The sequence below is a fragment of the Sprattus sprattus genome, assembly GCF_963457725.1.
Source record: "Sprattus sprattus genome assembly, chromosome: 18".
Lineage (NCBI taxonomy): Eukaryota > Metazoa > Chordata > Actinopteri > Clupeiformes > Clupeidae > Sprattus > Sprattus sprattus.
In genome coordinates this window covers 27,803,023-27,816,069 of record NC_137916.1, presented here as the reverse complement: position 1 = coordinate 27,816,069, position 13,047 = coordinate 27,803,023, and the positions used below count along the sequence as shown (strand labels likewise).

Here is a 13,047-nt window from a genome sequence, read left to right as displayed (position 1 = left end):
CCCCAGGGTCGCCAACCCCACTCGGAGCGAGTCATAAGAGTGTCATCATCTCCGCTCGTTTCGCCCCGGGGGTCGGGGAGCGGTCAGCCGTGACAGGATACGTACCACTTCCTCTGCGGCCGCTCTCAGGAGGGGTCAAAGGTGAGCACGTGAGAGCCGAAGATTCTCTCTGTGACCAGCTGCAACGATGGAGATGCCGGGCATTATTAATCATGTGAGATCATTAAAAAGGGAGTTGTTGAAATACGGCCCCTTGCTGGCTTGCCAGGTCTCTATTTACGTTGGGTGGGATGTTTTGTCTAGATGGAGATATGTGTGTGTCTCTGTTTGTGGACATACAGGGGGTCTTTGTTGCTCCATACTACCCACAGCAATTTATAGCATGTTGTGAATGCTACATTTATGGTGAAATCAATGGCCCTTTGAATTTCCAGCCACTCATTTCGATGTTATCATGCAGTTATTTGTAACCCCCTGCTATTTTACTGTGCTTACACAGCCCACAGTACAATATCATGACCTTTGACGTGCCTGTCTGCACTGTTTTACATTCTTATGTAATCTGTGTCAAAAATCTTATCGCTTATTTTTACAACATTTAAAATATTTACAGTCTCACAGGTAAAGAAAAGCCATCCGTTGAAGTTATGTTTTTTATTACCTTAACACCCTCAATGAAAACTTTGCAGTGTCGAAGAAAGGTTGGATCCTTGGCTTGTTACGCTTTGTTGAACTTACACACATCAAGCAGCTTACTTTGGCTGAGGAGGCAAATGTATTCAAATTAATGTATTTGTGTCACAGACACAGCCACGGACACTAAAACAGTCACGAAAGAAAAAAAATGCTTGCTACAGTTGAAGAATGTGCAAGAATTGAGGCTTTTTGAGATACAGCCACCATTACCTAAATCCTGTAATCTGTGTTGTTTTGTCTCCCAGATCTTGCCGCCTGCATTAGCTGCCTCCTCTTGCTCCCTCAGGAGTCACCCTCAGTCTTCACGGTGCTGGTTGTCATGCCAACTGCAATCCAAGATTCCAACAATGCAGGGCCAAATGGCCACAGTCATGTTGAAAGTTTTTTTCTTGCTGCAAAATGTTCTCATCTAGTAAATTTCAAACCCTCAACAAGTTTATGTACTAATGGTGATCAAGTCACTTATTTTATGTCCGGTAATGCATATAGTTTTAAATGATGAGTTCTCTTGGAAAACTTAATGTACAGGATAGTTTCAGCATACCAAAAATTATATCATCATCAAGCTAGAACATGTGGAAAGAACCTCAAATCCTTTCTAAGTTATGTCCTGCAATAAATTAATCCATAGCTCATCATAGGAACGTGCTGTCTAACAGTGATGGATGCATCTGTTAGTGCAAACTGCAGACCTCTGGGACCATCCACAATTAACCCAGCTGACATCTTTCCCCTGGCCTGTTTTTGGAGAGCAGCGCAAAGTGGATTAGGGGAGACGTTCTGGTGGCCTTATTGCATTAGAATGCTCACAGGGGGGGATGGAGGGGGGTGGAGGGAAGACTGAGACTGAGAAGGAGTCAGCGGAGAGGGGGTGGGGGTGTGTGGTGGGTGTATGGTGGGGTGGTGTGGATAAGTTCATCCCATTCTCCTCGCAGCTGCTGTCTTGGCCTTCGTCACGCTATAGCCCTGGGCCAGCTAGCTCCTACGGGTCAACCTCGGCTGTAACCCAAACTTTCTGTGGAGAAGACACCTCCTGCAGAATGAGCAGTGGTGTAGTCCAGGGTATACGCAGGTATACGGAGTACACCCACTTATTTTTCAGTCAGTATTGCGTATACCCACTTCTCAAAACAGGGCGTTTATCCTGTGCTGTTATGGGCTGCTTAAAACAAATTAAAAATATACCCACTTCTCCAGGGACCAGTACACCACTGAGTATGAGGGATGCATGTGAGTCACACTCAGACAGAGGCTTTGAATGAGAACACAGTGAAATAGCTGTTCACTGTACCGCCGCTGTCTAAAAAGCTACAGTCAAACTATAACCAAATGTAGTTATAGAGTTTTAAAATTACAGAGCAATTTTTTCTCATGGACAAAATGTTTATTTTTTTAAGGTGTTGCAGTTTTAAATGCGGTATGATTGTGGTGTGGTCCGTGACTCAACAGATGTGAGTGGGTGGGTCAGGCCCGTCCATGATGCAAATGGCTGCAGTAGCAGCAACATCCAAGCCTGGAGACAAAGGACTCATTCATGTGCGGGGCACTCAAACCCAGTGAAAAGCCAGAGGACTCTGTGAGCAATTTCTGCCCTAGGAGAAGGGGAGGGAGGGAGGGGAAGCATTCTGGGCCCATCTCATGTGGGGAGCAGATCGAGTTCCAAAGTAAACGCAGGACGGTTGAGTCATGGCTTTACAGAGTTCAGGCTCCTCCGTCTCCTCGAGTCTAGGAAAAGGGAAACGGTTGAAGCCCGAGATGCCTGCAAACATGACTGTATGGTGATTGTTATAATCCTATAAAGGATAAAGGTCTTGCATGGATGTGTGTACAGGATTAAGGATTATGCTATTCAATTATATTAAGCAAAATTAGCAAAGAATTTTAATATTCAATTACATTTCAATGCCCCCCCACCCCAGCTGAAAACGTTTTTATAGAGCAGTTGATTAGTGAATGTCAAAACAGTCAACATGGCAAAGACCCAAGAACCTGTCCAGTCCAGTTCATATTCAAATGTTTTACTTTATTTCATATTGAATCTCAGTTGTATCCATGGCACAAGGAAAAGAATGACCACAATATCAAAATAATAGAAAAAATAAGGAAATACTTTTACAAAGTAGAGATGTGGAATGTTTAACGACCATACTGTATACATAGGCACAGCCATCATCATACCCTTCTTTCCAAAGAACAATAAAACAGAAATCAGGCATCCTTGCTGATTTCCTTTTCCATTATTCAAATCGCAGGCTAATAAATCAGTCTTGTGCTCAGATAAAGCTCAAAGCAGGCAGCAATCATATTTATATTAGTGCTGCACCTTCTGTAGTGGTTAAGTGATGGGTGTGTTTGTAAAAAAAGAGAAAAGCACCAGTTGTCAACGACTTGTGTGGAATCTTGGGGTGCCTTTTGTTTATCTATTTTTTCTTGCAGTGGCGGCACCCATGAGGTTAGTTTAGCTGATTAAGGAAAACTAAGGCAGTGCTGGCCTCTTGTTTGTCATGCAGTATACTAACGTACCCTCACCAGCTGTGAGGGTGTCAAAAAAGAATGAGATCTCCTTTTGTTTCCAGTTGTGAACGGTTGACTTCATAAGTTGAGACACAACAATCAGCCTTCTCTCACTGCAGTGGACGGTAGTAGTGGTGTGCGTTCACGCAAGTTGATTAGTCGCCTTTTTTTGTGTGTGTGTAAAAGGATTATTATTTACAACTTGGGTAACAGCGCGTAACGATTATGCAACTGAGATCATGATAATGCCTGTGCCTTTGAGAAAACAGGAAATAAAAAAAGTTCTGAGATTATTATTATTTCCAAGTGAATGAGGTGCACATTCCAGGTAGACTCATGCTTTAAAACAAATGTGTGCAGTGGAACACATACACGACCTTCCTTCTCGACTGGGATGGATCAAGAAGGATGGAGGGGTTTCTTTTTGATTAACCATAAATATTGTGTTGAACCTGCAACAACATAACTTCAGGAGAGCAATGCGAGACCCCACAACTACACGGCACATAATGTTATGACGACTTCCACTTAGTTTGTTGCAGGGTTGTTTTCGAAACACCTAAGTTTTCTCCTTCATGATCTCCGTAGCTGAGATGATTGAGAGACGTTTCCAGTTTACTTTTTCCCGCTCAATGAACAATAATTATAAATGGCACCAACAATAACATCCAGTTCATTCTTAATTAGATATTAGCACATTTCCATCTCCCAATCAGTGAACAAGGCATGGTCAGCATGTTGACCAGGCTTCATACTTCATCTCTTCCAGTGGTTTTGGGAGGTTACTTCAATGTCTAGATCAATTAATGGCAAAGACACAAAAAAAAAAAAAATCACATTTTCTACAAACATTCAGACAGTTACCACTGTGTTTTTGCCAGCGTGTTCTAGGCATGTGAACAGATGCGGACCACGAGGAGGGGGTCATACATCAAGGATTGGCATCAGGATAGGGACAGAGAGAGAAGGCATCTTTCTGAAGACTAATGTGCTATGTACAAACACTACTTTTAAACTAAAGGCCCTCAGGTGAGAAGAGGTTACACAACAGGACTGTGGGTTATTATCCTCCCTTATATTGAATATCAGCTTTCAAAATACACTGTACATATGGCAGAGTGTGTGTGCGCGCTCACCCCTTGAGGAGCACTTCAATACTGAATCACACTCTTTCACTCAGAGCCATCATCCCTTCGAGCTAAAACTGATCCAGGATCAGGAGCTGGTGCCCCTTCATCAAAATGTGTTTGGAAATGCGAGAGAAGCGATACGAAATGAGAGGCATCGACCTCTTGTTATGCAGCAGCTTGAGTATTGTGCCCCCACCCATCCCCAAATTTAGACGCTTGAACTCTTAAGACAGTGAACAACTGGCACAGACAGTGAACACGTCTGGAGACTAGCGTTGGGATTTTTTTTTTTTGGCTTTTCAAAGTGGATGCCTAACGGGCAGCTCTGTGGGAATTTCATGGGCTTCAGACGGACAAATCTGAATTTTGGCAGAGCAGATTTCATCCCATGACGCTGGATGGCTTGTAAGGCCTCCCATCTTGAAATAAAACCAGTCCTCTCTAAGACACCACACTGAGAGCAGTGTGCTGGTAAACCCTCAGTGTCACTTCTCCACCAATCAAACCCTCAGTGTCACTTCTCCACCAATCAAAACCCTCAGTGTCACTTCTCCACCAATCAAACCCTCAGTGTCACTTGTCCACCAATCAAACCCTCAGTGTCACTTCTCCACCAATCAAACACTCTTTGTGCACGTTCTTTTAAGATAAGGAAAACAAAAAAAACGAAACAAAAAAAACATTTTAAAATGCAAAAAACAGAAGGGAAATATACAAAAAAAACAAAGCCACAGTGGTAAATTTAAGTGCTTCTAGTATTCCCACATGGTGGAACTGTCCAAGTCGTCCGAGTTGGCCTTCAGGACGCCGGCATGATCGCCCCTCAGGTACTTGCCCTCGGCGATGGCCTTGAGGGCCACCTTGTTGTAATCGCAGAACTCCAACAGGAACTCAACAGGGGTGTCACTGCTGCTGATCACGGAAGTCTCACTCCCCACCATCCAGTACTTTCCAGTGGAATCTACCAAGAAAATGTGCATATTGGTTAATACTGGCATTTAGTCATTAGCTACCTCCCTCCAAAATACTTCAAATAGGGAAAGGAAGACCATGACCAGATCACAAAGGGAACTGAATAGAAAATCCACACCTGATCTACGTAAATATTAACCAAATCATGACATTTACAAAAGACTAAACTAGTGAAACAAAATGGTGGCCATTATGTTAGCTTCTCTTCATCAGAGCTGTAGATAAACCAATACAAACCTTGGAGGCTGTAGGCACCGTCCCGGAACACTAGTCCAAAGACATCATAGGAGGAGCGGTTGGAGTCCAGGGTTCCAGTCACCTTCCTGCAGCCGATGAAGCCGTGTTCCCCGCGCAGAACAATAATGGGTCTGTTGATGAGCTTCATGAGGAACTCCTCAGTCTCTCCTAGATTAGATAAAATGAGATTAGATTCAACTTTATTGTCATTGCACAGAGTAAAAGTACTGAGACCACGAAATGCAGTTTAGCATCCAACCAGAAGTGTAAAATAGCAATAAAAGTGCAGAGTATGTGCAAATGTAAAGTGGAATAAGTGAATAAATATGATATGTACAGTACAAGGTAGAATATGACACTGAATTGTAATAAACAGAATTGAGACTAGCAGCAATTGAGGTAGAAGTGAGGTATGATAAGTATATAAAGTTTACTGGTGGTAATAAGTGAAATCAAGTGAATGAGGTAGAAAAGTACATGTTGAGCTCCGTCCAAAGAGGAATAACAAATCAACATGGGAGTTCTGTATCCGAACAGGATCTATTAATCTTATTAAACGGCGTAGATGCTTCCACCGCAGCCATGCATCAATCTCATCTAGACGTAGACCGAATTAATCCTAAATCTCTCGCTATTAATTGTGGTAAGGACCACTTCTCTCACCTGCAGAGTCGATAGTAGCTGCCAGCTGCCCATTCTTCTTGGCTGCAACATATTTTCCATTGGCAGCACGGAGAGTAATTCTCTTCTCACGCCATTCGATGTCGAAATAGCAATTTGCAGTCCTGCAGATAAAATGGCAATGAGAAGTTTGCCAAGAGGAAACATCACAAAACGTGGGCTCTAAACTGAACAAATCCTCAAAACTTCGTTGTGTGTTCTAGAATAACTAGGAAAACGGGTAAACAGCCTTCTCAAAATCTCAAAACGGCCTTTACTTATGAATCAATTAGTTAGTTAGTCAACAAGTAACAAAATCTGTGTAACCTATCCTAAAAAAGGATTAGAAAGGACCTTATTTTCACCCATATTTGTACTCTATGTTTTTTTTAATATGGCTCAGGGATCAGATACATTTGAGTGTGTAGTAAAGGAGTGAGTGTGTAGTAAAGGAGTGTAGTAAAGATGGGACAGTTTGTGGCTTACTTGGTGGAGGCGGTGCACTGGAGGCCACCGTTGGCAGTGAGGGTCCAGTACTTCCCCGTGCAGGTCCTGAAGGCACACTTCTTGGTGTCCTTGCTGATCTCCATCTGGAAGGTCTCCTGGTCACCCTCCTCGTCCTGGTTGGCAGACAGATCCATGCCTGGGAGAGGGAGAGAGAGAGGGCGCAGAGTGGGTGTTAAGGTATTTTTATGGTACTCCGTACAACACGTTTTCTGGCACATAGGAACGCCTTCAGGTAGGTGGAACGCCCTCTCAGGTAGGTGGAACGCCCTCTCCGTGCTCTCTCCAGAGGCCTCTGACAGCTCTCCGGTGCCCGCAAAAATCTCTGTCAGCCCGTTCATGGTAACGGATACTCCGTCAGGATTACTCCGCTAAAATCCTGCTTATTTGTCGAGCATAGAGAAAGGAATGTAGTCTTTGATCTGCCTTGACGACTTCAATTGAGCAAAATAAGTCTTTAAGCAAGCCAGGGAGATGGTGAGAGTGAAGATTACAGCGGCTTTGACCTCTGGACTCGACTGGGTTGCACGGTTAGCGTTAAGTGCCAGTGCTTTCTCACTCTTCTGCCGTGGCACACACCCTGCCAACACCACGGGGAGGTAATCTCCTCAGGAATCAGAGGCCCGCCGCACATGCCAGGATGCTCAATGGGACATTTCATGAAAACATTTAGGCTTGAGGGGGTCATGAAGCTACATCCGTTCCAGCTCGGGTTGACAACAAAGAGAGTCCACTTTCAGCTAAGGCCAAGAACCAGAGGGGCCAGTTGTTTACTATGAAATCAAGTAAAAGCGCCATAATGGGGTGGGTGGTTGGAGTTATGGAGGATAATGCAGGCATAGAGGGGGCTAACTGCCAATGAATCGCCCAGTCATGTCCACATACAGCCCTTCATACAGTATATTTAGCGTATGATGTCAGGCAGACAATACAAAGAATCTTTTCATTTTTTTTCTACAGCAAATGGGTGGAAAATATCCTAATGTTATCCCTTCCCTCAATAACAAGATCCCGAAGAGCTCTGAAATCCAGACATGTTGTATTTTCAACTAAGTGCCTGAAAACAGACATGGATTTAAATGTGAAAAATGTGTAAAAAAAAGAGCCACTAAACCACAAAGGCAATACAAAGACAGGAGCCTTCTTGTTAGTCTTAATAATCTACAATCTTAGATGCTCTTTTATCTGCGATTGCCTTCGTGTACATACTTTTCCAAGCTCTTTTAAAACGTTGAGCCCAACAGGCAATGGTTAAGAATTACCGTGCCAAAGCCTGGCCTCGGTAGAGCAGATTGAGTTTCTGCAGAAATATGCGAGGATGAATGAGCAAGGAAAATAAATGACCAAGATGAGAAACACATGCTTCCTAACAGTCAATCTGCAGGGGAGAATGACTAAGAGGGTTCAGAGCCAGCTTTAAATCAACGCTGGACAGAAGAGGAACAAGAGGGCAAGGAGGAGAGGGAGAGGAACCACCTCCCCCCCCAAAAAAACACGTGATCGCTTCTCAATCCGATGCATCTTCACCCATCACTTTCAGCTTTTTAAAGCGACCAAAAGCAACACTGGCTAACCAGGGCACACACACACACACACAGCCATACACATCAGTTCTCCCCCTCCCCCACCTCAACTCAACTAATTTCCTCCTCGGGGGCATTTTTACAGACACCAACTAGATCCCCCTGATCATGGCACGGGCCTGTAGCTCCATGTGCTCCAATTCAATACCCTGCTTTCCCCCCCGCACCGCTGGAAGTGCAATCACCTTGGTGTGGAACTGGTGACAGCAGCAGGAGACTTGCCCCATTTACCCCCCCCCCCCCCCCAACCCCCATAGCACATGCATCCCTGCATCATTACAATACAAATGGAATGCGAATACAATGCAAGTTAAAAAAGTGACAACATGAATAAGCAATTCTCCTCCTGTGGAGGTTATCAGTGTGGGGTTGTTTTGGTCATGAATATGGCCTCAGCAGAGATCCAGGCCCAAAGAAAACATAAAACGGAGAGCGCTATCTGCTTTAAAAACCCCTGTCTGTGCTCAGCTTGAGGAATGGCCTACAAACCTACAGACTGAAAACTGGCAGTAAAAGCCCCAAACAAGCCAGGGGGGGGTAGATAAGAGGACCGCCATCAGCATAAAGAAGAAAAGAAAAAACCTCAAATCTTAATCCTCGAGCCAGACTGATAAATTGGGTGAGGGAAGCAGCTGGAGACACACTGGTCTTGAGCACATTAAGGTCTACAGAATGCAGGGGTTTTCCCTCTCTCCCTGCGCTCTTGTGTGTACAGAGATGGTTGGCCTGCTTGCCTGCCTCTTTGCCTGCCTGCCTCCTTTGCCTGCCTGCCTCCTTTGCTTGCCTGCCTGCCTCCTTTGCCTGCCTGCCTCCTTTGCTTGCCTGCCTCCTTTGCTTCCCTGCCTGCCTCTTTGCTTCCCTGCCTGCCTCTTTGCCTCCCTGCCTGCCTCTCTGCTTCCCTGCCTCCTTTGGCCAGCGAGGCCCCATTGTTCGGGGAGCTCTGGAGGCTGCGGGGAGAAGCAGCTGGGGTGCAGTGTGAGGAGGCGAGGACAGATCACTCTGCCTTTGTTCTCCTTCAACCACACCACCCCTCCGCAGCGCAGGCACAGGCACATGCCCCCAGCCTCCCTCTCTCTTCTCTCCCCTCCTCTCATTTATCACACGCAGCAGCACAATCTCAGGCCATTCACTCAGCCCTACAACATGCTGTACAACAAATCAGGCACATGGTTCAAAGATGGAGGTAAAAATAAAAATAAATAAATACAAATCTTACTCCCTAAGCCACTAAATTCAATTGTCTGTGGAGTGATTCTGAGGGGTAAAACACATTGCATTGCTCCAGATTTGTCATAATGTGATTGCCTACAACTGGTGGTGATTAGGCCATATTTGGACAGCACGTCGTGTGGGGTTGATCACAATACTAAAGAGGGGAGGGGCCGAGATTATCTTGTGAAATACTGATTGTATCACCCCCCTCCCCATCCAGATGCACCCCCCCCCCCCCCCCCTAAACCCTCATGGCATATGCCTCACTCTGAACCAAAACCAATAAGCAGATACAGCAAAAGAACAGGGCACAAGGCTTGTTCAAAATCCCAAACACGAACGCAATGAACGGCCTAATGAGGAAACAAAGCCAGCTACACACGGGTGAATCTTTTCCCCTTTCTATTTGGACCTGCAGAGACCACGTGCCGCAGCCAACACCAGGCTCTTGGCAGCGGGCCAGCCCACTGGCACAGAAAAAGCCCTGCCTGCACATCTACTGAGTGTCAGCCCGGATAAGCTTTCAGCATCTTTGTCTGAAGCGCGACAGTGTGCCGCTCAGAATCAAATCCAAAAAGAAAAGAAAAACAAACACACACACAAGCACGGCTCTAGTACTTCTCTTAGAAATACACTCTTGTTCTAGTAAAACATCCCAAGTGCCAGAGGGAGGTCGAATGTCTGCAGTGATGTGTGCCAGGTCACCTTAGGGGGCTTTTGCTGCCTTTAACAAAAACAGATTGATGGGGTACATGGCAGGGTAAAGCAGCAGAGAAATATTTACCAACTTCAAAAGGATAGAGCTGTTCAAAATCCAATAGAAGCCAGTGTTACATTCTTGCAGACATGATTTTTTTTTTTTTTGCCATTCTCTTGGGATTTTACAGTAATGGGCTGGTTCGCTCATAATTCAATTACAAGATGCCGGCAACTTCCCAATGAGGCAATAATAGCCGGCCAGTAGCCAGTTCCTGCATATCTTGCAGGTCAAACTTAAAAATCAATGTTAAGTCATTTTTCAGGCGATTTGTACTTCAAAAGGTTCTGTTCAGGGAGGGGAGAGAACCATTTCATTGAATTGTCTCACAATGCAATACAAAATGGAGCCTAGCTACCCCCCAATATTCTTTCTGCTTCAAAATGGTTCTCCTCTACATCTGTAAAATGATGGGGTTCACATACTTGCATGGCTTTAAAGATGGCTTTTGAGTCGTGTGGAGTCCTGTTTTATGTCTGACAATAATTACAAATGCTGCAGATCCACCCATGCCCACACAGGAACCACAGGCAGAAAACGCTAGGGTGTATGCTTTTGGGTCTGAACTGCATATGTCTATGGGCATTTCCTTGATATGACATCATATCTATGCCTTTCTGTATTAAGCGTGATACATGGTTAAGTGCTTTAATTTGCCACTGGCAGTTATATTAGCAGTCTATTGTTTAACGCCCATGTCACCGAATCAATTAAATCTGCAGCTAAACCGTGATTTGCCAGTCTCGCTGACAACCACTCAATTTACGACCACACTTTGATTTTGACTGGGGAAAGTACTTACCTTGCCTGGTGGATACGTTCCTCTCATTGCCTGCGGTGAGCACCACTTGAGGATGGCTCTGCTCCAGGACAAAAAGCTCGTCTTTCCCAACCTTGGAGCTCTTGCCGGACTTCATGGTTCCACTGGGACCAGAGGGGGCGAGGTATTTCCCCCCACAGTCTCTAAACGCCACCTTTCCAGACCTGAACTCCAACGTGTATCCAGTTGTCTTGTCAGGCTTTAGCGCCAGGCCGCCATCGTTCACCAGGAACCGGTTATCGGATGTTTGCAGGTGGTACCTCTGGTCCTGGAAGACCAAGGTGATCAGGGAGTCGACGCCCCAAGGGACGTCTCTGTCAATGGCAATCTCATCTTGCTTGGAGCTCAGGTGAGCGTACCTCTTCCTCGTCATGCTGAAGATGTTGACCTGGGGGTGCATAGCAATGTGGACGCTCCATTTTTCTGCAATGGAGCTTGTCTGAGCGAAGCAGGTAATTCGGTCTTCGGTGCCCCCCAGATAGCGCTTGTGGGGCTCGGATTGCAGGGACCAGCGCCCATCGTCATGTGCAGTGATAATAAACCCACAATCAGCACTCGGGGTCTCACTCTCACCTGTGACGTTGCCATCTTTGTCTGCTGCAATGTACCGTCCGAGGTGGCTTTTCAGAAAGAAAACGTTGGAGTCATCGCCATTCTGCTCCAGAGTCCAAATCTGCTTCTTCTTCATGCTTGACGCCGAGGCATTGATCTTGAACCCGAACGTCTCGGCGGTGAGATACTTGTTCCCACAATTGATGAGCCCAAACTGGATTTTGAGCATGTCGCTGGTCCCGTTTGCCGTCATGGTGATTTGTTTTTTTGGTGGTGGAAGAGAGGATGCTCGTTAGGCTTCGTTGGAGTGAAAAGGGGGGATGTTTCTGCTGTCGCACTGTGGATGGAATAATGCCCGAGTCCGAGTGGTCTCTTTGTTTGGGGGGAGCGTGCGCGCCCTGTTCTGAAGCCTCTCTCAGCGCGAGCTTGGAGCCACAGCTGCAGCTTTTATACAGATGAATGATGTCAGGCAGTCCGCCCCGCCCCCGTGTAGAAGTGAATCTCAAAAACCTCAGCTATCACAGCCTAGTATGTAAATGGCAATTAATTTTAAAACCTCACGACCACCGTACATGTCGTTCATTTGATTTCGCAAATATAGATCAGCCCAATATGGTGCGCTGTATTGATTTAGTGCTATAACACAGTAAATCAAGAACCGTTCTACTAAGAATTATTGGAATTCGGGCGTCCAGTCAGAAACGTGTAATGAGAGTTATCAACTGTGATCTCCTATTTCCATAACACATTTTCAGTAGCTGAACACTGATGCTTATGCGCTTTTTGACTTTTAAATGAGCCCCACTTTCATCGCCACTGGAGAGGATGAGGAAACAGGACTCAGTGTGTTTGTCCTCACAAAGATCTATTCATAGTTTGAACATGCAGATCAGAGGTTCAGGAAGATGGAGTCAAATAAACAGTGACTCAGGCCAAATAATATTGGCATGCCACACAGCCACAAACACCCCTTGAAACCTGGTGAGCTTGATACCTTACTTCCTTACACCCTGTCTCAATTGATACACTTGGTATTTTTAAGTATAGGTCTACCATCCTTACCATCTGCACTGTTTCTGAAAGGCAGTCAGACTCAGGGAGTAAAGCTGTACGTTTGGGAGTGTATTGCACTCATAAATGAAAATTACATTTAATTGCCATTTGTCTGGGAACAAATGGTCGTCTTTGTATACCCAAATGCAAATGCAATACAGAATGCAGTACTAGTTGTATACCAATCAGTAATCTACTTACTTGTTCTTTCAGGACCACAATTACCATGTAAACAAGACAATCAGGAACCGACTAAATGAAGAATCCTATCTATTCGACCTTTATCTTTTCTATTCTCTCGAAGTAGACCCCCCCCAGGGCCTTAGCAGATATGCAGTGAAGTTGGCTTGGTGTCAA

General features: G+C 45.2%; 1 protein-coding gene across 1 annotated transcript; it reads right to left on the bottom strand.

Annotated features, from left to right (window-relative positions):
• Positions 1-2,698: 2,698 nt before the first annotated feature.
• On the bottom strand, positions 2,699-12,040 carry fscn1a (fascin actin-bundling protein 1a). The gene is made up of 5 exons (XM_080855761.1): positions 11,068-12,040; positions 6,696-6,852; positions 6,213-6,334; positions 5,550-5,717; positions 2,699-5,301 (listed from the first exon to the last, which is right to left on the bottom strand). The coding sequence occupies exons 1-5, from the start codon at positions 11,888-11,890 to the stop codon at positions 5,093-5,095; spliced, it is 1,479 nt and encodes a 492-aa protein (XP_080711887.1). The 5' UTR covers positions 11,891-12,040; the 3' UTR covers positions 2,699-5,092.
• Between the last annotated feature and the right edge of the window lie 1,007 nt (positions 12,041-13,047).